The 23,145-nt window shown below is 51.4% G+C and overlaps 1 protein-coding gene across 14 annotated transcripts in view; it reads left to right on the plus strand.

The window, feature by feature from the left end:
- Positions 1-23,145, plus strand: part of Kdm2b (lysine demethylase 2B) — a 153,893-nt gene that overhangs the window by 87,623 nt on the left and 43,125 nt on the right. For all 14 annotated transcript variants that reach the window (XM_023720646.1, XM_023720647.1, XM_023720648.1 and 11 more), the window contains 2 exons: positions 493-977; positions 6,873-6,959. In XM_023720646.1, coding sequence (XP_023576414.1) covers positions 493-977; positions 6,873-6,959 — 572 coding nt within the window. The remainder of the gene's footprint in view (positions 1-492; positions 978-6,872; positions 6,960-23,145) is intronic.

Genomic DNA, 23,145 nt, shown 5'->3' on the forward strand with positions numbered 1-23,145 from the left:
TGGTGGTGGTGGTGGTTGTGGGGATTGAAACCAGGCAGCCCGGAGCTGTTCAGCTCCTCCTCCTCTTCTTCTTCTCCTTCTTTCTTCTTTTTTGTCTTTTAGAGACAGGATCTCCGTTTCCAGTTCAGGCTGGCCTTGAGCTCACTTTTTTTTTTTTTTTTTCCTTTCCTTGAGCTCACTTTGTAGCCCAGGATGGCCTGGAACCCATGGTCATCTTCCTGCCTCAACCTCCTGGGTGCTGGGACACCACCATGCCTGGCATCTTCAGCTCCTTCAATTTAATTTTATTTTGGTGCAGGGTCTCACTAAATCGCACAGCTTGACCTTAAATTTTCCATCCTCCTGCCTCATCGCGCCTGGCCTTTGGCCTTCTTTTATACATTTAGTAAAACGCTGTGCGTTGGGCGGGGGGCAGCCTGCGGGGGTGTGAATGGGGCTAGGGCAGGAGCCGGGGCCTCATCCTGCGTGCCTTCTGCCATCTCCACCGCGCAGATGCCTCACGGAAGGCCAGCATAGACGGCTTCTCATCCGATTCCTGGCTGGAGATGGAGGAAGAGTCCTGTGAGCAGCAGCCCCAGGAGGAGGAGGAGGAAGAGGAGGAGGAGAAGGAGTCGGCGGACGGGTTGGAGAGGACACCCAGGCCTGGCGCCGAGGGCCCCGCCTCGCCCGGCACCCCCTCAGAGGCGCAGGAGAGCCCGGGCAAGAAGCCCAGGCCACCCGGTGGCGCGCGCTTGCTCAAGAGGACGCTGTCTAATGAGTCTGAGGACAGCGTGAAGTCGGCCACCGCGCCCTGCGACTACCCCAAGACGCCTACCGGCTCGCCCGCCCCCGAGGCACCGGCCAAGTGGACCCACCTCACCGAGTTCGAGCTGAAGGGGCTCAAGGCCCTGGTGGAGAAGCTCGAGTCCCTCCCCGAGAACAAGAAGTGCATCCCAGAGGGCATCGAGGACCCGCAGGCGCTCCTGGAGGGCGTGAAGGTGGGCAGGGCTGGTGCAGGCGGGCTGGCTGCGTGGGTGTGGCAGCTGTGAACCACGCTGCTGCTTGCCTGGGGGGCCGGTGTGTCCCTCTGGCCAGGGGACCTCATGGGGCCCACCGGCTCCCTGTGGCCCAGGAGCAGGGAGTAGGCAGATAGGGGAAGGGGCAGCGCCCTCCCACTCAGCATCCGCAGAGGCGCTGAGGGGCAGATGAACCAGCTGCCTGCTGGGCTTGCGAAACAACCTTAAAATTTCTTTTTCAGGAAGGAGTAGTTCATTTAGGAAACACTGTGCATCACCCTGGGATATAGAAAGATTATGACCTGGGCTGGGTGTGGTGGCTCTCAGGAGGCTAAGGCAGGAGGATTGCGGTGAGGTTGGGGCTATATAATATGACCCTGTCTCAAAAAAGCAAAAAACTGGGGACCAAGGGGATAGCTCAGTAGAATAAGTGCTTGCCTGCAATGGTGAGGACCTGAGTTCAATCCCCAGTTCCACCAAAAAAAAAAAAAGCAGAGAGAGAAAGAAAGTATTATCATGACCCTCTTGCTCAGGACCCTGGCTGACGCCAGGGAACCTGACAGGTCCCACCAGCAGAGGGAGCCAGTGTGCAAACCCCAAGTCCAGGTGCTCCACTTTTTTTATTTTTTGCTGTGGGGAAGATGGAACCTGGGCATCCCGTGCACTAGCTGGACACCCTGCCATGAAGCTGTCCCAGGAGTCACCTTGCTGCGAATAGGATGTCCCTTCCCACACGTAGGGATGTTTATATCTCGGGAAACTGCTAGGTCAAAGGGGTTCCCAGAGGGATTCCTCAATCCTTTCTTAGGAATAGGTTTATTCTGTTGATTCGGTGAGATTTTTGAGAAAATAGTGCACTGTACCTTCAGTCTTCAAAAAATACACATACACCTGTATGAGCGCTCAAAGGTCTTGGATCCCTGAGTCTGTGGCTGGACTTAAGATCCCTTCATGGAACCCAGGAGGCTGAGGCAGGAGGATTCTTGTGAGTTTGAGACCAGCCTGGGCTACAAAGTGAGCTCAAGGTCAGCTTGCACTGCATAGAGAGACCCTGTCTCAAAAAAAAAACAAACAAACAAACAAAAAAAACCCCTCTGTTTTCTTTCTTGGTGGCACTGGGGATTGAACCTAGCCCAGTGCTTACTCCTGAGCCACCCCTCCCTTCCTAAGTGGTTTTTTTTTTTGGGGGGGGGGAGACGGGGATCAAACTCAGGTCCTAGGCAAGCACTGATGCCCCTAAGCTAGGTCACTGGCCCTTAACCGTGCATTTTTGCATGTTAGATTTTCTCCAGAAAACCTTTAGGATTCTATCATGTGGCTGCATTCTTTGTGTGTGTGTGTTTAATTTGAGACAAGGTCTTGTTATGTAGGTTAGACTGGCCTCAAACTTCAGGTAATCCTCCTGCCTCAGCCTCCCAGGCGCTGGCCTGTTCCCCCCATGCCAGCTTGTGCTTGCATTTCCCTTCTGAGATCCTATCAAGTGGAAACAGGATATTTTCATCAACCAAAAACATAATAGTATTGTTTCCCCAAACCTCATAAATGGGTTAAGGACTCATTTGCCTGAAGAGTTTTCCAAAATCCCTTTTTTACCTTAAGCCTCCTTCTGTGGCTGCGTGTTATTTTTTGCTGTGGGGAAGATGGAACCTGGGCATCGCATCCCATGCACTAGCTGGATGCCCTGCCATACACGTGTTTATGTGTGGTGCACTCAGCTCCTGCTTGGTCCGATTTCTTTGTAGGGTTGAGACTCTGGCCCCGGTGCCCCTCATGAGTGCCAGCCCCGGCCTCTGACCCGTAGGGGCTGGGACCCTAAATTGCACAAATGGGTGAGAACAGGAAGTCAGGGCGGAGGAGGCCAGAGTGTTTGGTTCATGCTGTGTGGCCTCAGGCAGGTCACCCCAACTGTCTGTTTCCCTTTCTCTTTACCTGTGTAAAACAGGGTACAGGGCTTGATGTGTTTTGTTCTTCTGGGGACCACCTCTGGTGGATTTTTGACCTTGCTGAAGTGTCCCAGCCCTATTTGTAAGTTACCCAGGCTGGCCTAGAGCTTGTGATTCTTCTCGCTGGGTCTCCTTCCCGAGAACCTGGCACAACAGCTGGCCAGGAGTTGCCGCTTCAGACTCAGTGTCTAAGGTCCACCAGGTTCCTGGGGTGCAGAGGGATGGTACCAGCAGCAGTCTGCGCACTGTGGAGCCGTAGCGTGGCTCCCCGGCGTGGCAGCTCCCCAGAGTGGAGTGTCCCTTTTCCTGGGTCGGAGGCACCACAGGCCAGCGCAGCAGATCCCAACCCCTGCATGAGCCGGGGACGTGGAGGCCTGGCACTGGCCATCCCAGCCTGGTGCTGTCTCTTGCTGTTGCTGCAGGGCTCCCAGCACCCATGCGTCCCTGTCTTGCGCAGCCAAGCTGTCTGGCTTCCTGACCTCCGCTGCCGAGCCGCGTGGCTGTGGCGGGATATTTTTAGTCTCGGTGTAGCCGAGTTTCTCATTATTAGCGCTCACCCTGGGGAGCGGGGACCAGCGCGCTGTTAACTCCCAGAGCTAGCCCGCTGTGAGCAGAGGCCCGCGGGCCCTGGGTGGGGCAGCGGCCCCGCCTCTAGCCTGTCCCTTGGACTGCGGGGTCGGGGTGAGCCTGGGCCTCCTGGATCTGCGTGCTGGAGCCAGCGGCAGCCTGGGGAGGCAGCCTGGGGAGCAAGGCAGCAGTTCCTCCAGGCACCCAGACACCCCACACGGCGGAGGAACCGTCTTCCACGGGCACAGCCTTGGCTCTGCAGCGCCTCCTAGTGGCCACCAAGGGTCTCTCCTCTGTGTGACTCGCGCACGGGTGCACACACGCACACACGCACACACACGCACAGTGTTCTTGCAGGGTCACATTACAGGCTAGGCTAGATTCTTTTTCACCGTCCTGCTTCAGCCTCAGTGCTGGAATCATACGCGTGCGCTGCTCAGTGCACGTATAATCCCAGCACTCAGGAGGCTAAACCAGGAGGATCACTGCACGTGTAAGTCTAGCCTGGGTTATATACTGAGCTCAAGGCCAGCCTGAAATACATAGCAAGACCCTGTCAAATTTTTTTTTTAGAAAATTCTTTATCATTATAACTTATTATTTGCTAATACCCATAATTTTTTTTTTTTTTTTTTTTGAGACAAGGTCTCGCTATGAACTCTGGTTGGCTTCAAACTCATGGCGACCCTCCTGCCTCAACCTCCTAAGTGGTGAGATTACAGGCGTGCACCATCATGCAATATAATACAGTAATGATTATAATTGTCACCGCAGCCTAGGATCTGGGGTTGGTTGGGCTCAGAAGACCTGGGTGGGGGTGAGAAGTTTGCTTAGCAGTCTAAGCGTCAGCCTGGCAAGCACAGGACCTGGATTCGATCCTCGGTACCGCACGCCACGCTGGCCCTGGAACGCCGAGCACGCCGGGCTGGGCCTTGAAACTGGTTGTGGTGATCCCAGCATTGCGGGAGGCTGAGACAGAAAGATCATTACAAGCCCGAGCTGCGTAGCGAGACCCTGTACCAAATAAATAAATGAATAAAAGATTTTAAAATTTTAAAAAAGAAATCCTGGGTAGGTGTGGCCCCTCTCCAGCCACAGGGGGGCATGGATAAGAAGGAATCAAAAACCTTTGCTAAATGTGGAACCTCTTCCCGGTAAGCCCTTTTATTGCTTCATAAATTTGGGGGGGAAGGAGGAGACATTACAAAACCAGACACCCGTCGGGGGAGGGTGTGAGCTTCGTATATGAAGAGGAACCAGGAAGTGTCGGTGCAGGTTTCCTCTGGGTGGGCGGCTTGGAGCTGCGGGCGAGCTCCATAACTGGGAACCCTGAGGAAAGCCTTCCGCGGGGGCGTGGCCAAGCTCCTTGGCTCTGCTCCAAGGGAAACAGGAGGGGAGCTTAATTCTGGGTCTTGTTGGGGGTTTTTGAGGAAAGGTAGACCAGGTTGGCCTTGAACTCACTGTATAGTCTAGGCTCCATCGGACTAGCAACGATCCTCCTGCCTCAGCTTCCCAAGGGATGGGATTACAGGCGTGTCCCACCTGTGCTTGGTTTAGTGTTTGCTTATTTATTTTTCATGTATTTAGTACAGAGTCTCACTACACAGGTCGGACTCGTAGTGATCCTTCCAAGCGCTGGCGGTACAGGTGTGCGCCACCATGCTCAGTCTCATTCACCAGCTCAGTGCGCCCTGGGGGCGGGGCCCATAAGGCAAGCCAGGGGTCAGAACCCCCGGCCCCTGTGTCTGCCTAAGCGGGAGCTTTAATCCGCAGAGCTGTCTGGCCGGCTTTTATTTATATATATTTTATAATAGTTTTAAAATTATAGAAGACCGCGCTGTCCCTAGGTCTTCATGGCCGCCCAGCGCTCTCCAAAGCCTGCTCTGCTCTACTTCTGCACTGAGTGCTTTCTGCCCCTCATACGCCTGCGCCTCGACGACCCGAGCGGCTGCAGCTACGTGACCGCCATGCATCGCGCGGTGTCTGCTGCTGACCCATGAGCCGTGGAGTCTGCGGGTTCCGAGCAGGACGCTGCCCCCGGGAAGGCTGTCCGAGCCTCTGATCTGTCTCCACCCTGACCTGGTTCCCAGGCTGCAGCGAGGCCTTTGACAATAAAGCCGTGGTGGGGCCGGGGAGATGGCTCTGTGGAATAAGTGCTTCCCTGGCAAGCGCAAGGGCCTGAGTTCAATTCCCAGTTCTACCAAAAATAAAAAAATAAAATAAAAAATAAAGCCGTGGTTACCGATTAAAAAATAAATAAATGAAATTATAGGATAATTCAGCAAATAATAAAGTGTTCTCATATACACACCCATTCCTAGCTTCCCCTATTATTAACATGGTGCACATCTGTAATCTTAGCACTCAGGAGGCTGAGGCAGGAGGATTGCCTGAAGTTTGAGGTTAGGCTACACAGTAAGTTCAGGGTCAATGTTCACTTAAAATTTCTTTTTTTTTTTTTTTTTTTTTTTTGAGACAGCGTCTTGCTACGTAGTTCAGGCTGGCCTTAAACTAGCTTATGGCTCCAGGTTGCCCTCAAACTCCAGGCAATCCTCCTGCCTCTGCTTCCTGAGTGCCAGGATTACAGGCATGCACCTCCATACCCAACCCTGTTCCTAGCTGTCCCTGGGAGAGTGCCTGTGTGCAATCCCCAAGCACCTGCTCCAAGTGGAGGGAGGCTGTGCCAGGCCTGTGTCCTCACAGGTTCTCACCTGGGTGCTAGGGCCGCATCGAGGGCTTTTGAGAGATTCCAAGCCTTGCCCACTCAGCTACAAGTGAGGGTGACTCAGCAGCATGGCATTTCGCATGTGCACAGGGTCCCCTCATCAGCTGCACACAGATCTCCGTCCGCTGGAGTCAGATACCCTCAAAGACCCAAATGCTCACAGAGGAATGGACCCAGCGTGACGCATAGACAGCCAAGAGCTTATGTATCCACGAAGGTCCACTTATATAACCAGATCAAATATCTACTTAAGTTCAGGGGTTGTTTCAAAACACAGTTACAGCTGGGCCTGGTGGGCCACCTTTGTCATCCCAACACTTGGCCAAAGGATCTCTGTGAGTTCAAGGCCAGCCTGAAATGGTATTGTAAGAAATCCCCCAAACCAAACGTGTCTATGCAGTCGGGGTAGGCTACAAATAGTGCGCAGGTTGAAGGAGAGACAGAGTTAGGGTTCTGCAGTCTGCAAACACAGTTGAATTTGGGGGCCACAGCGGGAAGGGGTGCTGCAGAAGTAGATGGGGCTGTGTGCGTGCGATGTGTCTGACTGGGTGTTGCGTGTGGCCATCACAGGGACGTGTGCCATCTGTCTCTCCAGAAGTGCCCCTTCTCCCTGGCCTAACGCAGCTCCTTTGTTTGGCACAGAATGTCCTGAAGGAGCACGCAGAGGATGACCCCAACCTGGCCATAACTGGGGTCCCTGTGGTCAGTTGGCCGAAGAAGACTCCGAAGGTAAGAGGCTGACCTCTGGCCTTGAGGCGACGGCTCCCCCTGCCTTGCGCACCTCCTATAGGCGAATGTCACAGCTGGTGGGGGCGGGGGCTCCTGGGAGAGGGCTTCCCAGTTAGAGCAGAATTTTTCAGAGATCCATTCATTGCAAATTTTCAGGTTTTTTTTTGTTGTTTGTTTGTTTGTTTGGAGGGTTCATTTTACCCAGCTGCTGTTGCCATTTCAAGCAGTGCCCCCTGGTGTTCACCTACATAATTGTGGCGAAGTGGTGGCCCCCCACCTTATTCATAGGGTGGATTTTCTCTTTCCTTTTCTCCTTCCTTCCTTCCCTCCTTCCTTCCCTCCCTCCTTTTCCTTCAGCTGTTCCATGGACTGCTTTCTTCTCTTTTGTTTGGAAAGTACCTTCTTTCTCTTTGTAAATCTCATCCATGGTCAACACAAAAATGTCTAAGAGCAGAAGGCAGGACACAGACCCTCACAGAAGATGATAGTTACATCGGAGAAGACTTACCAGGAATAGCTTCCTGCCTAAGCCCTCCATCCCTTATCTTGCTTACACTCCAGCCATGCCAGCAGATGCAGTTGTGACTCTCTTGCGGCGTAGACGCTGGGGCCTAGGGAGTGAGGTCACTTAGCAGAGCAAAGCCGAGTAGTTCAGGGTGGCATGGTCGATGGCAGAGACGGGGTGCGGTGGGCTGGGAGAGCAATGGTGTTTTCTCCCACACCATCCGTAGCAGGGCTGGCAGAAGCACACACAGCCACTGCCTGGCTGCCGCGTGATTCTGTTTGTCCATACTTCAGCTTTATCATTTTCTTTTCTTTATTTTTTTGTATTTTAGGGAAGGGTCTATAGGGTATTCAGGGTCTCACTACTAGATCGGACTTGTAGTGGTTCTCCTGTTTACAGCCTCCCAAGAGCTGGGATTACAGGTGTGTGCCACCACGCTCAGTCTCAATCACTGTCTCAGCGTGCCCCAGGGGCAGGGCTGGAACGGCAGGCCCAGGGATTGAACCCCCGACCCCTGCACCTGCTTGCAGGTGTTTTAATCCGCTGAGTTTTTGGCCGGTACAGCTTTATCATTTTCTCAGGCAACTTGCCTGAGCTTTCTTTTGGATATGCAGCCCAGGCTGGCCTTGAATTTGAGGGAGCGATCCTCCTGCCTCAGCTTCCTGAGTGCTGGGATTATAGGTCTGTGCTGCCATGTCAGGTTACATGAGCTTTTGGATCCTGGTTTTTCTGTTTGTGAGAAGGGCTTCGTGGCCCTTGCTTTGAGTGGTTGTGAGGGCTGAGTGAGCTCACATGGGCAAAGCCTGGGAAACCCCGCCAAGTGGTGGCTGGGCATGTGTTTAGCTGTGAGCTTAATCTGAGCATCAAAACCAAAAATAAAGATAATTGTCCTCTAAGCAGTCCTGCTGGGTATTCTGCTAATTTTAGATTTTTTATCCTTTTTTTGTTATCCTTAAAAAGCACCTCAATGGGCTGGAGAGATGGTTCAGTGGAATAAGTGCTTTCCTGGCAAGCGCAAAGGCCTGAGTTCAATCCCCGGTTCCACCAAATAAAATGAAATAAAAAATAAATTTTTTATTTGTGTGTGTGTGTGTGTGTGTGTGTGTGTGGCCAGCTCACCCACCAGGGGGCGGGGCTGGCTGGCATGTGGTGCTGGGGGATGGAACCGCGGTCCCTGTGCTTTGCTAAGCTTGTTCTAAGTAGGTGCTTTAGACCACTGAGCCATCTCTCCAGCCTGAAATAAAAAATAAAAAATAATGAAAAGCACTTCAGGATATGGTGGCACGTACTTGTAATCTCAGCACTCCAGAGGCTGAGGCAGGAAAATTGCCAAGAGGTCGAGGCCAGCGTGGGCTACGTAGTGAGACCCTGTCTCAAAAAGCAAAACTAAACAAAAAGACTGCGCATGTGACTCGGCTGCAACTCTGCGGGCCAGTGCTGTTCTGGGTGGCTCACTCTAGTCTGATTATCTCACTAGCATGCGCTCCTTGGTGTGTAGTTCCTGGGGCAAGAGACCCACACTTGTGGGGGTTGTGTTCCCTTTGAAGTTTGGTGGGAACATAGGTGGAGGGAGGAGCCACAGAGGGGTCCCCAGCTCACGGGAGAGGTGGGTGATGGAGCTGGCTTCCTGCCACGCCACAGCCTGAGTGCTGATTCCTCACGCAGCCCCTTGAAACCAAGCGGCAGGACGCCTGGCTGCAGGGAACCCGGAGAGGAAAGCGAGACTTCACTGCTCGGTTGCTTTGTACCCAGCCAAGGAGTGGCCCTGGGGTTGTGTTGGGGTTTGCAGAACTCGAGTTTGTTTTATTGAGATTTTTTGGTGGTTATAGGGGTCGAACCCAGGGCCCTGTGCCTGCTAGGCAAGGGCTGGATCACTGGGTTCCATCCCCGGTGCATTTTATTTCAGTTTATGTTATAAAATGGTCTTGCTGAATCGCCCATGTGGGCTTGAACTTGCCATCTTCCTGCCTCAGCCTTCTGAGTGGCCGAGGTTACAGCCTGGCGAGTAGGGACACGATTGTCATCCCAGGACTCTGGAAGCCAAGAGCAGGAAGGTCACAAGTTCAAACCCATCCTGGCCAGTGTAGTGACCTGTGAGACAGTCTCAACAGAATAAGAAGATGGCTGGGGACACCGCTTAGTGCTAGACCCTGAGTACTAGTACTGGTCAAACATACAACAGAGGCCATACTCTCCAGGGTCATCTCAGCATGGACAGGGGCCTTGTGAACCTGTCTCCAGCAGAGACCCTAGCCCACCCCGGGGGTCCCATGGCTCCCCATTTTACTTTTTTTTTTTTTGGCGGAACCAGGGATTGAACTCAGACCCGTGTTTTTGCCAGGGAAGCGTTTATTCTACTGAGCCATCTCCCTGCCCCCTAGCTCCCCATTTTAAACCAAAAGCAAAGCCCACTTCTTTCTCTTTTTGTTGGTACTAGGGATCGAACTTGGGACCTTGCGCTTGCAAGGCAGGCATTTATGCCACTGAGCCATATCCCCAGCCCTGTGTGCCTCTCTTTACAGGCCTACTTCAGGAAGCCCTCTCTTGGAATCTGTGCTTCAGATCCTGCAGGAGGGGCACATACATGCCTGGGCTATTCAGGGGGATGTGGAGTCTCAGCCTGGGTGGGGGCAGGGAGAGCAATCATGGATGTTAACAGCGCTTCCCTTGTGCAGCTGCCGCCCCAAGCTATGGTCAGGATGTTTTTGTGCCCCCCTCCCCAAAGAAACCTCTCAGTCAGCCTGGAGGTAGCTCACTGAGGGAAATTGCCTGGCATGTGCTAGGCCTTGGGTTCTATCCCCAGCACTGCAAAATAAATAAATGAATGAATGAATGAATGAATGAATGAATGAATAAGCAAGCATGTGATGTTATACACCTGTAATCCCAGCACTTGGGAGGCTGAGGCAGGAGGATCAATGCTAGTCCAATGCTGGGCTATGTAGTGAGTTCAAGGCCAGCATACCAAGACCCTGACTCAAACCTCAACAACAATAACAAAGAGAAAGAAGAAAACTCAAACCTCACCTCCTTCTCCTCCCCATCACCTAGGCAACTGCTTGTCTACTTCCTGCTTTCATGGGTCCTCTGCTCTGGATGTTTCTTTATGATGAATCATTAATGACTGTGACCCTTTGCTTGGTGTCCTTTTTTCGAGGTTCTCCTGCCCTGTACAGTCCATCAGTCTTTTTGGGGTCCAGTACTGCTCCATCGCATGTCTAGAAGCCACTCTGTTTTCTTTCCTTCTTCCCTTTGCCCCTGCCACCTTCTGTTCACGGATTGCTCTGGAGATGGCTGGCTGGGCCGTTCTGCCCTGTGGCAGTGGTGCAGGAGGGTGGCTGAGGGGTTTGAGGTGGGTTTTTGCGGAGTTAGTTGGGCACCCTCCTGCTGATCCACTTCCGGGGTCTGCAGCTGTTTTTTGATTTTCCTTCATTCTTAGAAGAAGCTGGAGGTGGACAGTTCTCTGCCCATGGCCCTGCCCAGGAGAGGCTGAGGCAGCTCAGAGAGGCCAGCAGGTGTGCCTGAGGCCACACAGCTTGGAGCAGTGAGGTGTTTCCCCCTTTCTCCCCCCCTCTCTGGGCTTCCGTGAGAAGCCACTAAAACGTGGCTGGGGGAGGGGAGGCTGGTGCTGTGTGCATGCGTTTCCTGCCACTGGGGTTAAAAAGTTAACAGGAAAGGAAGGAGTAACTGAAAGACTTGCTGCCCGTCTCTGGTTCCCAGGTTCGCTGGCGGTTTCCTCCCAGTTGTGTGCGGGCTGGGTTGAAAGATCAAGGGTGCTCACGAGGCTGGGTCTGAGCCTGCTCGGGTTACTTACGAGTAATTAATGCTCGATGATGATTGGCAAGAAATGCTTTGATCTCCTACCTTGCTGCCCAAGAACAAAGCGCTTTTCTGGAACTGATTAGGTGCCTCGAGGTCACTTCTGATGTAGCATCCTTCAAACTCAAGGTGCCCCTGAATCACCACCCCTCAGTGGTCACCCGATGGCCCTTTCCAGACGTGGTGCAGGATTTGTTTTATTAATCTGCCTGCACTCTGGCCACTTCCTGTTCCGACCAGGTGGCGGGGTTGGAGGGGCCCCTTCAGTGACCCCAGCAGGAAGAAGAGGGAACTGAGATTTTTTGAAACCTGGCCTCTGACCTTGGCCTGATTAGCGATCTGGCCTTCTGCTCAGCGGCTGGACACTTCTGCCGCATGCCCTGCTGATTCAGTCCCCAAGGAGGCACAGAGGAAAGGGAGGAGACCGAGTCACCACTGTCTCTGGAGAGCGAGGTCCCTCCTGCCTAGGCCATTGTCTGCAGTGGCCAAACTGAGGCCTCTCAGCTTGCAGTTGCGGACAGTTTTTCTGGAACATTGGACAAGTATGTAGGGTGATTACTCTGGGTCAGCTCTCTTACGTGGGCCACTGTGGGATAGAAGAGGAAGTGACAGACATCCCAACCCCCTGTCACCCACAGCCTTACCTTGCTTCTGTCCCCCTGTAGGGGGAGCAGGTCGATCTGGGAGGTCTCATCAGTCTAGGGTCCCTTGGCTGTGACCCGAAGCCTGTCCCTGAAGGGCAGGCGCATCTTTTAGTAAAGACCCCCTGTGCTCCCTGCCTGGAGCTCTGCCCTTGTAGCAGTGCCTGTCAGCCGCAGTGATTGATGATGTAAGGTTGATGAGGAGGAAGATGACCGGTGACAGTGGCTGCTTTTTATTAGCCCCTACTCAGGGCCTCGTTGCCTCCTAGGAAGGCAGCGTGGCCTCATGATGGCCAGCCCTCAGGACAGTGGCCTTAGCTTCCCCTGGGGAATTTTTTAAAAAATGAAACAAAACAGCTCAGCCCTGACACCAAGAATAGGTTTGGGAATCTGCACTTACTGAGCGCTTCCGGGTCATTTTGATGCAAGACCAGGATGTGCTCTGGGGTCAGATGCCCCTGGGGTTTGACTCCTGGTGTTACCACACACCAGCTGTGCGGTCTTGGGCGAATGTCTCAGTGCAGTTGTCTGTGAAAGGGGCTAATATCGTATATTAAAGATCAAATAAAGATGTTCTTTACGTGAAAGAAAAAAAGGAAGAAAGGGGCTAGTAGTACGATTCTGGCAGGGTTGCAGAGGTGGTACATCTGCGGACGAGCATTTCACCGTGACCAGTGTGCGTTTTCAGGATTGGAGCTTACAAGTGTCCAGCCCCAGATCTGCCCACTCAGAAGGCATGAGGGACCTCTCAAGTAGAGGACGCAGAAGGAGGGGAGGGGGCGGGGCAGGGTGGCACAGAGACGTGAACTAAATTGCTCTTGCTTGTGTACACTTGTTCTTGGCCAAGGCAGTGGTGCACGCCTGCCGTCTGTACTCCGCCAGGGCTGAAGCAGGAGGACTGCAAATTCATGCCCAGTCTGGGCAGTGTGGTGACTTACAGAGCGACCCTGTCTCAAAGTGGGGTGACACAGGGATGTAGTTCAGTGAGAAGGCCCTGGCTTCTATCCCTAGTACCCACCCTTACACGCTCCCTCCCAAAAAAAAATAGCCTTAGTCTCAAAGCAGAGCCCCAGGACTTAATTTCTTTAAAATGTGTAGTCTTGACTGTGCTGAAAGGGGCTAGCATTTCCTTGGGGGAGCAGAGCAGTTCAAGAAAGCCCCTGCTTTATCCTTTCCTCACTGCCCCAGCAGAGCAAAGCCCCAGGTGCTGCTGCAGGGAGGTGGCAGGAAGTGGTTGCCCACCGTTCAAGGGCCTCTGGGAGGTTAGCCACTGGGGCTGAAGCCCATAGGGACAGGGGTGGAAAGAGGGCATCAAAGGCCAAAGGTGTCAGGTGTCCAGGCCTATGCAGAGCTTCTTGACAAGGCAGGCTTCATGGGGACCGCATAGCTTCGTGTGCAGGGGGAGGCAGGTGATAGGAACCCTGGCTGGGACAGGCACACAGAGGGCAGAGAAAGGCCTGGGAGCAGGTCGAGCTGGGGGGGCGGTGCAGTGAGGGCCCTGTATGCAGTGTCTTTGGGCTTCTCAGCCGTCCTGCCATCTGGGGGCCTGGCAGCTTCTCAGGGTGTGACAGGTCCTCTGATAAAAGCTTCCCCACCCAAAGCTGTGTAATGTCAGTAGCAGAAAAATCCAGAGGAGCAGTAGCTGGTGGTGAAGGTCCCCAGCTGTCAGCTTTCTACAGCTGCAAGAAATACGTGGAAAGGGCCAGCGAGATAGCTCAGCAGACTAAGTGCCTGCTTTGGCAAGTGCAGGGACCAGGGTTCAATCTCTGGTCCCACGTGCGGCGCTGGCCCTGCCCTGGACGTGGTTGCGCCCTGAGCGTGGTGGCGCATGCCTGTAATCCCAACACTGGGGAGGCTGAAAATAAGAGTATCACTACAAGTCCAAGCTGTGTAGTGAGACCTGTACCAAATACATAAAAAGAAAAAGACGTGAAAAAGCAGCTTCCGAGGAGACAAGTTGATCTTGGCTCCTGGTTCTGCAGCAGCCAGGTTTGCACCACGTCCCACACTGCAGCTAAAGCCTGTAACACAGAGACTTTTGAGGGGACAATCCAAGTCCAAAGGGTAGCACCCCTGTGTCTCAGGATCAGGGACCCAGGCGCCTGGTCGCTATATGCAGCTCTGAGTCTACATGTATGAGCGGCAGAACTGTATTATTTGGTATCTGCTGGTGAGCTGGATGGCGAGGACCCATCAAAGCCCGCTTCCCATCTTTGTAGCAGGGTAAACTCAGGCCAGAAAGTGGAACTCCGTAGCCCAGGCTGGACTTGAACTCACTATGTAGCCCAGGGTGGCCTTGAACTCCTGATGATCCTCCTGCCTCAGCCTCCCGAGTGCTGGCGTTTCAGGTGTGCACCTCCACACCCTGTTCTCGATGCATTGTTACCACCTTTTGTGCATGGGAACCAAGTGAATACTCGTGTCAGCCGACCCTGTGTTCACGGGGGAGCCTCTGCAAGCTGATGCTCTCTCCTACTTCCTGTTTTTGTACTGTAAACGTTTGTCCTTTTGGAGGTTGGTTGATTGTGATGTTTTTCAGATTTTTGCACTTTTATTAGTTGGTGATGTCCCTGTTTAAATGGCCCGGAGCACAGTGCCACTAGGTACCCGGGGTCTGCTGCTGGCTATCAAGAGCTCAGCTATCACGAATGGGTGATACCTGCAGAGGAATCATTAGGAGTACGCATGAAGCTTGATTCCAGGTGGCTCAAAACTGCTGACATCCGGGTCCGTGCCCCCCTGCCCCGCCCAGGTGCTGTGGCCTGGTATCCACCAGAGCACAGTTTGCAGTGACTGCTTAGAGCACAGCTACCTTGTGTTTTGCTTGCCTGCTCATCTTGTTTTGTTCCTTTTCTTCATCTTTTATTATTTTTTTTAATGTATTTAATACAGGGTTTCACTATGCAGATCAGACTCGTAGTGATTCTCCTGCTTTCAGCCTCCAGAGTGCTGGGATTACAGGTGTGTGCCACCATGCCCAGTCTCAATAGCCTTCTCAGTGCACCCCAGGGGCGAAGCTGGCACAGCATGTTGGGGGTCGAATCCTGGGCCCTGCATCTGCCTGTGCAGTCCACTGAGCTATCTGGCTGGCTCTCCTTTTCTTCATCTGTTCCCCAAATGAACCAGTAACCTGTATTCACATACACACGGCCCTGCATCAGGTATTGAATGGAGAACAGACTTTTTTCCTTCAAGTACTAGAGAATGAACTGGGGTTCTTGTACTGAGCTACCTCCATAGCCCCTTTTTAAATTAAAATTAAAATTTACATTTTTATTTCTATTTTTATGTTTAGTCAGGGTCTCTAAGTTGCAAAGCTGCCCAGGCTGGGCTTGAACCTGTGATCATCCTGCCTCAGCCTCCCAGAGGCTGGGATTACAGACAGCTGCCACCATATCAGCTGCGTTTTAACTTTTGTTTGTCTTCTGAGACAGGGTCTTGCTCTACAGTTTATACTGGCCTTGAACTCATGTCAAAACCCCAGGCTAGCCTCCAGCTCTTGGCAACCCTACTGCCTAGGGTTATGGGCTACCACGTGCACCCTGATACCTATACTTTTGATGTCACTGTGTATTAGTTCACCAGCTTCAATAAAAGGAACACAAGCTGTGTGGCTTACAGGACAGCCATGGCTCAGCTCAGAATACAGAGATCCATAGTCAAGGGGTTGGAGGGTAGCTTCTCTCCGAAGCTCGCAGTCTTCTCCCTGTCTTCACATCTTCGCTCTGTGTGTGACTCTGTCCAAATCTGTATGCTCACTCTCTCTCTCCCTCTCTCTCCCTCTCTCTCCCTCTCTCTCCCTCTCTCTCCCTCTCTCTCCCTCTCTCTCCCTCTCTTCTTTGAGACAGGGTCTTGCTATGCAGTTCAGGCTGACCTTGAATTTACTTTGTAGTCCAGGCTGGTCTTGAACCCAAAGTAATCCTGCCTCAGCCTCCCAAGTGCTGGGGTCACAGGCATGTGACACCAGTCCTAATGGATGACGTCCATGCTGACGACTCCACTGAAGTTGTCCTGGGCAGTTCAGTCATGGCAGTTGTGAGGGGGCGCAGTTGTGAGGGGGCTGCTGTCTACCTCTAACACCATTAGTGCATCACCATCCTCCTGTCGGTCCCCTAGTCCTGTGCCTGCCTAGGGCATCCAAGGCCGCCCCACTGCAGCTCTCGGTCCCTGCTGGTCTTCCTGGCAGCGACCAGTGTAGGGAACTGGTGTCCTCGTGATCCACTTCCTCCCCGCCTCTGTTCAGCCCACTCCCTCCTCAGCTTGCACTTCTGGGTACCGATCCTCTCCCCTCCAGCCACTGGCCATATCCGGCTCTCCACCATTTGTAGCCTAGTGCTCTTTCTAGTCTGTTTTATAGCCTGTCATCGTTGTTACCAGATTTAGGGATGCTGGAGTCTACTTCTGTGTTTTTTTTGTTTTTTTTTTTCCGGAACCGGGGATTGAACTCAGGCCCTCGCATTTGCCAGGGCAGTGCTTATTCCGCTGAGCCATGTCCCCGGCCCTTTGGAGTCTACTTCTGGAAGTGCTTTCTCAGTTCTTTCTGTCCTGAGCAAAGAATTAAGACAAGTGCAAAGGGTAGCAAAGTTTTATTACATGGAGGACAAGCTATGCATGTTGGTGCACACCTATAATCTCAGCGCTCTGGAGACTGAGAAAGGAGGATCCTTGTGACTTCGAGATAAGCCTGGGCTACAAAGTGAGCTCACGACCAGCCTGAACTGCAAAGCGAGACCATCTCTAAAAGACAAACAAACAAACAAACAAACAAACAAAAAATGTGAGAGAAGATTTATGTGCTGATTTCTGGAATCTGGCAATATTCCATCAGGTCAGTGTTTTTACCTGAAAATAAAAGTTTGCTTCAAAAAAAGAAAAGAAAAGGAGGGCAGCCTACAGCGTGAGGGTTTATCGCCATGGCAGACAGAATGCAGCGGCAAGAACTCCGTAGTCCTTCTCGCGCTGACCTCGCTCGGGACAGGGCAGTCGCTTGGAAAACCTGCCAGCGCTGGGCAGGGCCTTGGGAGCGGTTGTGCGCATGCGTCTTGGGGTTCTGTAACTACCAGGCCACGCCCACTTCCCCAGCCAGGTTTACCTCGCCCTCGACCCCTGCCTCAGTTGCCGCATTGCTGCAAGGCCTCAGGAAATAGCTGCTGAATGAATGAATTCCATAGCAAGATTTTCCCAGGGCTGCTAGATGAAGTTGTAGTCATTTTCTCTCTTTCTTCTCTTTCACCTGCGCCTGAAATGCTTTTGAGTCCTCTTTGGTCCTAACTCCTTACTTGAACTTTTGTGCTCCAGTCCCCGTCAGCTGCTAAAACAAACATTAATTAGAAGAGAACTAAAAAGACTTAAACTCTCTCTGGGCCCCTTGATCCCTCAAATTGAGGCTTCCTCTTTGTCTTGCTGGACTTGGTCAGCTTTTGCCACCAGATGCTATCGAATATTGAGAATAAGTTGGGTTTTTTTTTCTCCTTCTTTTTCTCTCTTCTCTCTAATTTGACTTTGTTAGGAAGATGGGTGTGTGGGAAACTGACCTTTCCTTCCAGTTTAGGTGATCTAGAAAAAAGGGCAGAATGGATAGAGACAGGAGAAAATGTATGTATTTCGTGCTACTGGGGAGCTAGCTCCAGGGCCTCAAGCATGCTAAGGGTGAGCTCTGGCCCTGTGCTGCACCCTCGCCCGAGGCTGCTCTGCATTTCATTTTGCTTCCTATTGCGGTAGTAGGGAGGAGTGGATCCTTCATGAGGCACAAAGGATGGAAACCTGCTCTAAATCATTGGCCTAGCCCACCAAGAATGCAATAGTTAAGTAGCAAAGCCCTGTCCTAAAGCTTAGACATCAGCTCGTTTATAAAAGTAAATTTTATTTTTCGTTTCTGCCATTTCTCTTCCTTTTCCTTTCAGTTAAGGTATATGTGACAAGATGGCAGGAGTGGGTCTGAGACGAGCTTGAGCATTCTCAGCTGTTCAAATTTTTTTTTGTATTTAGTATAGGGTCTACAGGGTCTCGCTACCTAGATCTGCCTGCCTTCAGCCTCCCAAGAGTTGCAGTTACAGGTGCGGGCCAACACGCCCAGTCTCAGTTGCGGTCTCTGTGCGCCCCCGGGGAGGGGCCAGCACACCGGGGATCAAACCCTGGCCGCTGTGCTCTGCCTGAACAGGTGTGTCAGTCCACTGAGCTATCTGGCTGGCCCTAGGTGCTCAGTTTCTTCTGGGGGATAGGATATTCTTTTCCTTTTTGGGGATGGTAGTGGTTGAAACAGATCTATGTAGTTCAGGCTGACCTGGAACTCACTGTGTAGCCAGGCTGGCCTTGAATTGGGGTGATCCTCCTGCCTCAGTCTCCAGAGTGCTGGAGCTATAGGTATGCACCACCATGCCTGGTTTCTTTTATTTCTTTTAACTTAGTTTAAGAAGACTGTGGTAACATCTATAATCCCAGTTGGTCAGCATGCTGAGGCAGGAGGGTCTCGAATTTGAGTCCAGCCTGGGTAATTTTGGGTGACTTTGTCTGGAAATAAAATTTTTAAAAGGTTGGGATATAGCTCAGTGGTGGAGCATTTGTCTGGGTTCAATTCCCAGCATACTTCTCCACCAAAATCCCCCCACAAAAAAGAAAATCCTGGGCCAGGGATATAGCTCGGTGGCACCGTTACCTGCCTGGCAAACACAAGGTCCTCAGTTTGATTCCTGGTACAAATAAAAAAGAGAGAAGTTGAAATGCACATAAACCATTTTCAGGTTTACAATTCAGTGGCTATATATATTCTACTTCTGTGTTTTTTTTTTTCCGGAACCGGGGATTGAACTCAGACCCTTGTGCTTGCCAGGGAAGCGCTTCTTCCACTGAGCCATCTCTCCAGCCCAGCATTAAATATATTCAAACTGAACTATCACCCTTGCTTCTAGAAATTTTTTTTCTTTTTATCTTTTTGACACAAGGCCTTTATTAATTTATTAATTATTGGGGTAGGATCCTGCTATGCAGGTCAAGTTGGCCTTGAACTCATTGTGTAGCCCAGGTTGGTCTGGAACTGATCCCCCTGCCTCAGCCTCCCCAGTGCTGGGATTACAGGTGTGTGCAACCACACCCACCTGCATTTCCTTTTTAAGGCTGAATCCCATCCTGTGGCTGTCCATCGGGTGTGTCTGCCACATTTGGTTGCCTGTTCATCTGTCAGTGGACGCTTGGGTTTCCTTCACCACAAACATCCGAGTTCAGAAGTGGGCATGGCGGGTCTGATGGTTACTTTGTGTAATATTTTTGAAGAAGCCACCTGCTGTTCTCCATTATGGCTGCCCTGTTGCCCACCCCCACCAAGGGCACAGGTTCCAGGCTCTCTATGTCCTCACAATACATATTGTTTATTATTTTTTCTTTCCCTTCCCTTCTTTCTCCTTTCCTCCTTTTCCCTTTTCCTCTCTTTTTCTTTCATAATAGCCATCTTACTGAATGTGGTGGGGTAGCTGTTACTTCTGTTTAGCTCACCTTATTTCATTTGCATCTCTTAAGAAAAAAGAATATCCTTCGGTAACCAAAATCACCTTATTCTTCCTAATGAAATTCCTTTCTTGGTGCCGCCTAATGCCCAGTTGTACTTTGCGTGTTAGTTTGTCATCACTGTGACCAAATAGCTGAGGAAAGTTTAAAGGACAAAGGGCTTATTTGGGGTCGTGATTGCTCAGGTTGCAGTCTGTGGCCTGCTGGTCCCATAGCGCTTAGGCCCGTGGAATGGCGAGGTAGTGCTGGAAGGAAGCTGCTCTCTGATGGCAGCCTCGGGGCAGAGGAGGAGAGGAGGGAGCAGGGAAGGCGTAGGGCAGGACAGTGCCTCCTGGGGCCTGCTCCTTGCCCCCCCCTGCAGCTTTGGGGGCCATGAGGTTTTTGGGGGCTGTGGTAGGACTGAACCTGATACTCAGCCTTCCCAAAGTGTTTTTTGACCTGCCTCATGCACATTTAGGATGATGGCTTCTAGGCTCATGCACAGAACTGGTTCTTTTTTTTTTTTTTTTTTTTTGGGCAGAACTGGGTATTGAACTCAGGCCCTTGCGCTTGCCAGAGAAGCGTTTATTCTACTGAGCCATCTCCCTGGCCCCAGAACTGGTTCTTAATAAGTGTAGTGGTGCCTTGGTTCATGGACCTCATTCGGTTCATGATTTTGAGGAAGATGGCTGTGGTCATGTTTGTCACCTGAGGTGGAGTTTGTGAACAGAAGGCAAATTTTGTTGAAGGCTTTTGCCAAACTGTTTGAGGGCAGAGCCTTTTGTTTGTTTATTTTGTTTTTGTCTTTTTGAGACAGGGTCTCTCTTTGCAGTTCAGGTTGGCCTTGAGCTTACTTTGTAGCCCAGGTACAAAGTACCTGGGCTCGAACTCACAGTGGTCCTCCTGCCTCAGCCGCCTGAGTGCTGGCGTCACAAGCACGCACCAGCACGGCTAGCCAGAACTGTGCTTGAACAGAGGTGTTACTGTACTCTCTGGTAGTCTGTAGTTTTATCACCTAAACGATTTATAGAAAGAGAGAAGCCGGGTGCCTCCTGGAATATCCCTGTATCTGTCCAGCTATCCAGCTGTCTGAGACGGGGCCCACTATGTAGTTCAGGCTGCCCTTGAGCTCACTGTGTAGCCCAGGCTGGCCTCAAGTTCATAATGGACCTCCTGCCTCGGTCTCCCAAGTGCTGAGGTCCTACTTACATTTTATTTGGTTGCGTCCTTATGGTGTCATTTTCCTTGTTCTATAACTCCTTAATTTCTGGAAGCTGGAAATTAGATTCCAGATCTTGTTCAGATTAAAGTAAACAACGTGATTTCTGAAGTTATGCAGCCTGATCCTCTGTTGTTCGGGTAGTTCTCCTCCTTCCTGAGAACCTGTGCTGCCAAGCATTCCTTGGGCTTCATGTGTCGACCATTTCTTCCTGTGTCAATTGCTCTATCAAGAGCTACAGGATGGTCTTAGGAGCTCATCTTCCCTCCTGTGTAAATGCATAGGGAAACTTTGGCGGAGGATTCCTTCTTCTACTGGGGCAGCCTTCAATCCACTCCTTCTGGGCTGTTTGTGCTGGCTCTTGCTTATAATCCCAGCCTTCAGGAGGCTGAGGCAGGAGGATCACTTTGTTCAAAACCAGCCTGGGCTACGTAGTGAGTTCAAGAGCAGCCTGGACTACATAAAGAGATACTGTTTCAAAACAAACTAACAAACTAACAAATGAACAGCACATACCACCATAAATACACTCCTGATGTCCCCCTCCTTTAAATGCCTGTGTTTAAACGAAGGTTTTGGTTTAGTAGCTGCTTTACATGCTGACAGATGATTGTGGGAAGACATTATCTGATGTGAGTGTCATGATAAACTCTTGTACATTTTTAGCAATCCAGGGTGGGGATTAGAGGCAAATGAGCCCGGGGCAGCTGTTCTTTTCCAATGAAGAGCGTCCCATTGCGGGAGAGAAAGGCCTCACGGGGGTGGGAGAGAGGGAGAGTTGGTTTTCCTGTCCTGGCCTCTGACTTGTGTATTTGAGAAACTTGTGTATTTGAGAAGCCTGAGAGTGTGGTGGGACCCATCAGACCCCCACCGTGACCATTAGCGGTTCAGTCCCAAGGTGACTGAGAGGGCTCTGCTGTAGGGCGAAGGCCCAGCTCTCAGCCTGGCTTCCTTTCAGGAGCAGAAAGTAAGGTCACTTTCTTTCTTTCTGTTGCTAGAGCCACAGAGGTGTGAGTGTTTCCACCTCTGAAGAGCAAAGTAAATTCATTCAAAAGCAGAGGGGGCAGAGGAGATAGCTCAGAGGAATATGCACCTACCTGGCAGGCACAAGGACCCGAGTGTGACCCCTGGCCCCGAATGTATGCTGTCACCTGAACCTGGTGTGGTGGCACAAGCCTGTAGTCCCAGCACTTGGGAGGTTGAGACAGGAGAATCAGGCAGCCACAGGCTCTGTGTGTGTGTGTGTGTGTGTGTGTGTGTGTGTGTGTGTGTGTTATACGTGTACACAAGTATAATACGCTTTTTTGTTTTTGCATTTGGTACAGGGTATACAGGTACTATAGGGTTTCATTATGTAGATCGGACTTCTAGTGATCCTCCTGTTTTCAGCCTCCCAAGAGCTGAGATTACAGGCACATACCACCACGCCCAGTCTCAATCCCTGTCTCAGCACGCCCCAGGGGCGGGGCCGGCATGGCACACAGGGGATCAAACCCCGGCCCCTGTGCTCTGCCTAAGCAGGCGCTTTAGTCTGCTGAGCTATCTGACCGGCCCTCAAATATATTCTTTTACTGATTTTTTTTGGTGCTGGGGATTGAATTCAGGACCTTGCCAGTGATCAAACTCAGGACCTTGGTGGTCAGGCTAAGCAGCTGTTTCTGCTGCTGAGCTATCTCCCAAGTCATTACGCCTTCTATTGAAATGACATTTGCCTAATTTTATAATTAAACAGCCTTAAATGACAAATTCAGTGCCATTTAGTACATTCACAATATGGGGTGTGTGTGTGTGTGTGTGTGTGTGTGTGTGTGTGTGTGTTATACTGGGAGTTGAACTCAGGACCTTGCACTTGTCAGGCAGGGCCACTGAGGTTTTTTTCATTTGTTTGTTTTTTTGGCAGAACCAGGGATTAAACTAAGGCCCTTGCGCTTGGCGCTTATTCTACTGAGCCATCTCCCCAGCCCCAAAGAAATGAATTGATTTTTTGTTTGTTTTTGTCTTTTTTGGTGGAACTGAGGATTGAACTCAGGCCCTTGCACTTGGTACTTATTCTGCTGAGCTATCTCCCTAGCCCCGGGGCCACTGATTTATCTCCTGAGCCCATGCATTCAGAATATGGCACAAGTGGGGCTGGAGAGATGGCTCAGTGGTCTAAAGCACCTACTTGAAACAAGCTTGGCAAAGCACAGGGACCGCGGTTCAATCCTCCAGCACCACATGCCAGCCAGCCCCGCCCCCTGGTGGGCTGAGCTGGCCACACACACACACACACACAATAAATAAATGTAATAAATAAAAATAAATAAATATTTAAAAAAAAAAAAGAATATGGCACAAGTTCTGCTTCCATCTACTTGCACATATTTTCTCTGTCTTCTCACCCACCAGCTGGCCTTCCCCCATGCCCCATCCCCGAGCCCCTGGCTCCTACAAATCTACTTTATAAACTCTTCTTAGTGGGTATTTCATAAATATGGGATCAGACAATATGTGGCCTTAATGTATGGCTTCTTTTTGTTTTTG

Source organism: Octodon degus, unplaced genomic scaffold (genome assembly GCF_000260255.1).
Source record: "Octodon degus isolate 3935 unplaced genomic scaffold, OctDeg1.0 scaffold00076, whole genome shotgun sequence".
Taxonomy (NCBI): Eukaryota; Metazoa; Chordata; class Mammalia; order Rodentia; family Octodontidae; genus Octodon; species Octodon degus.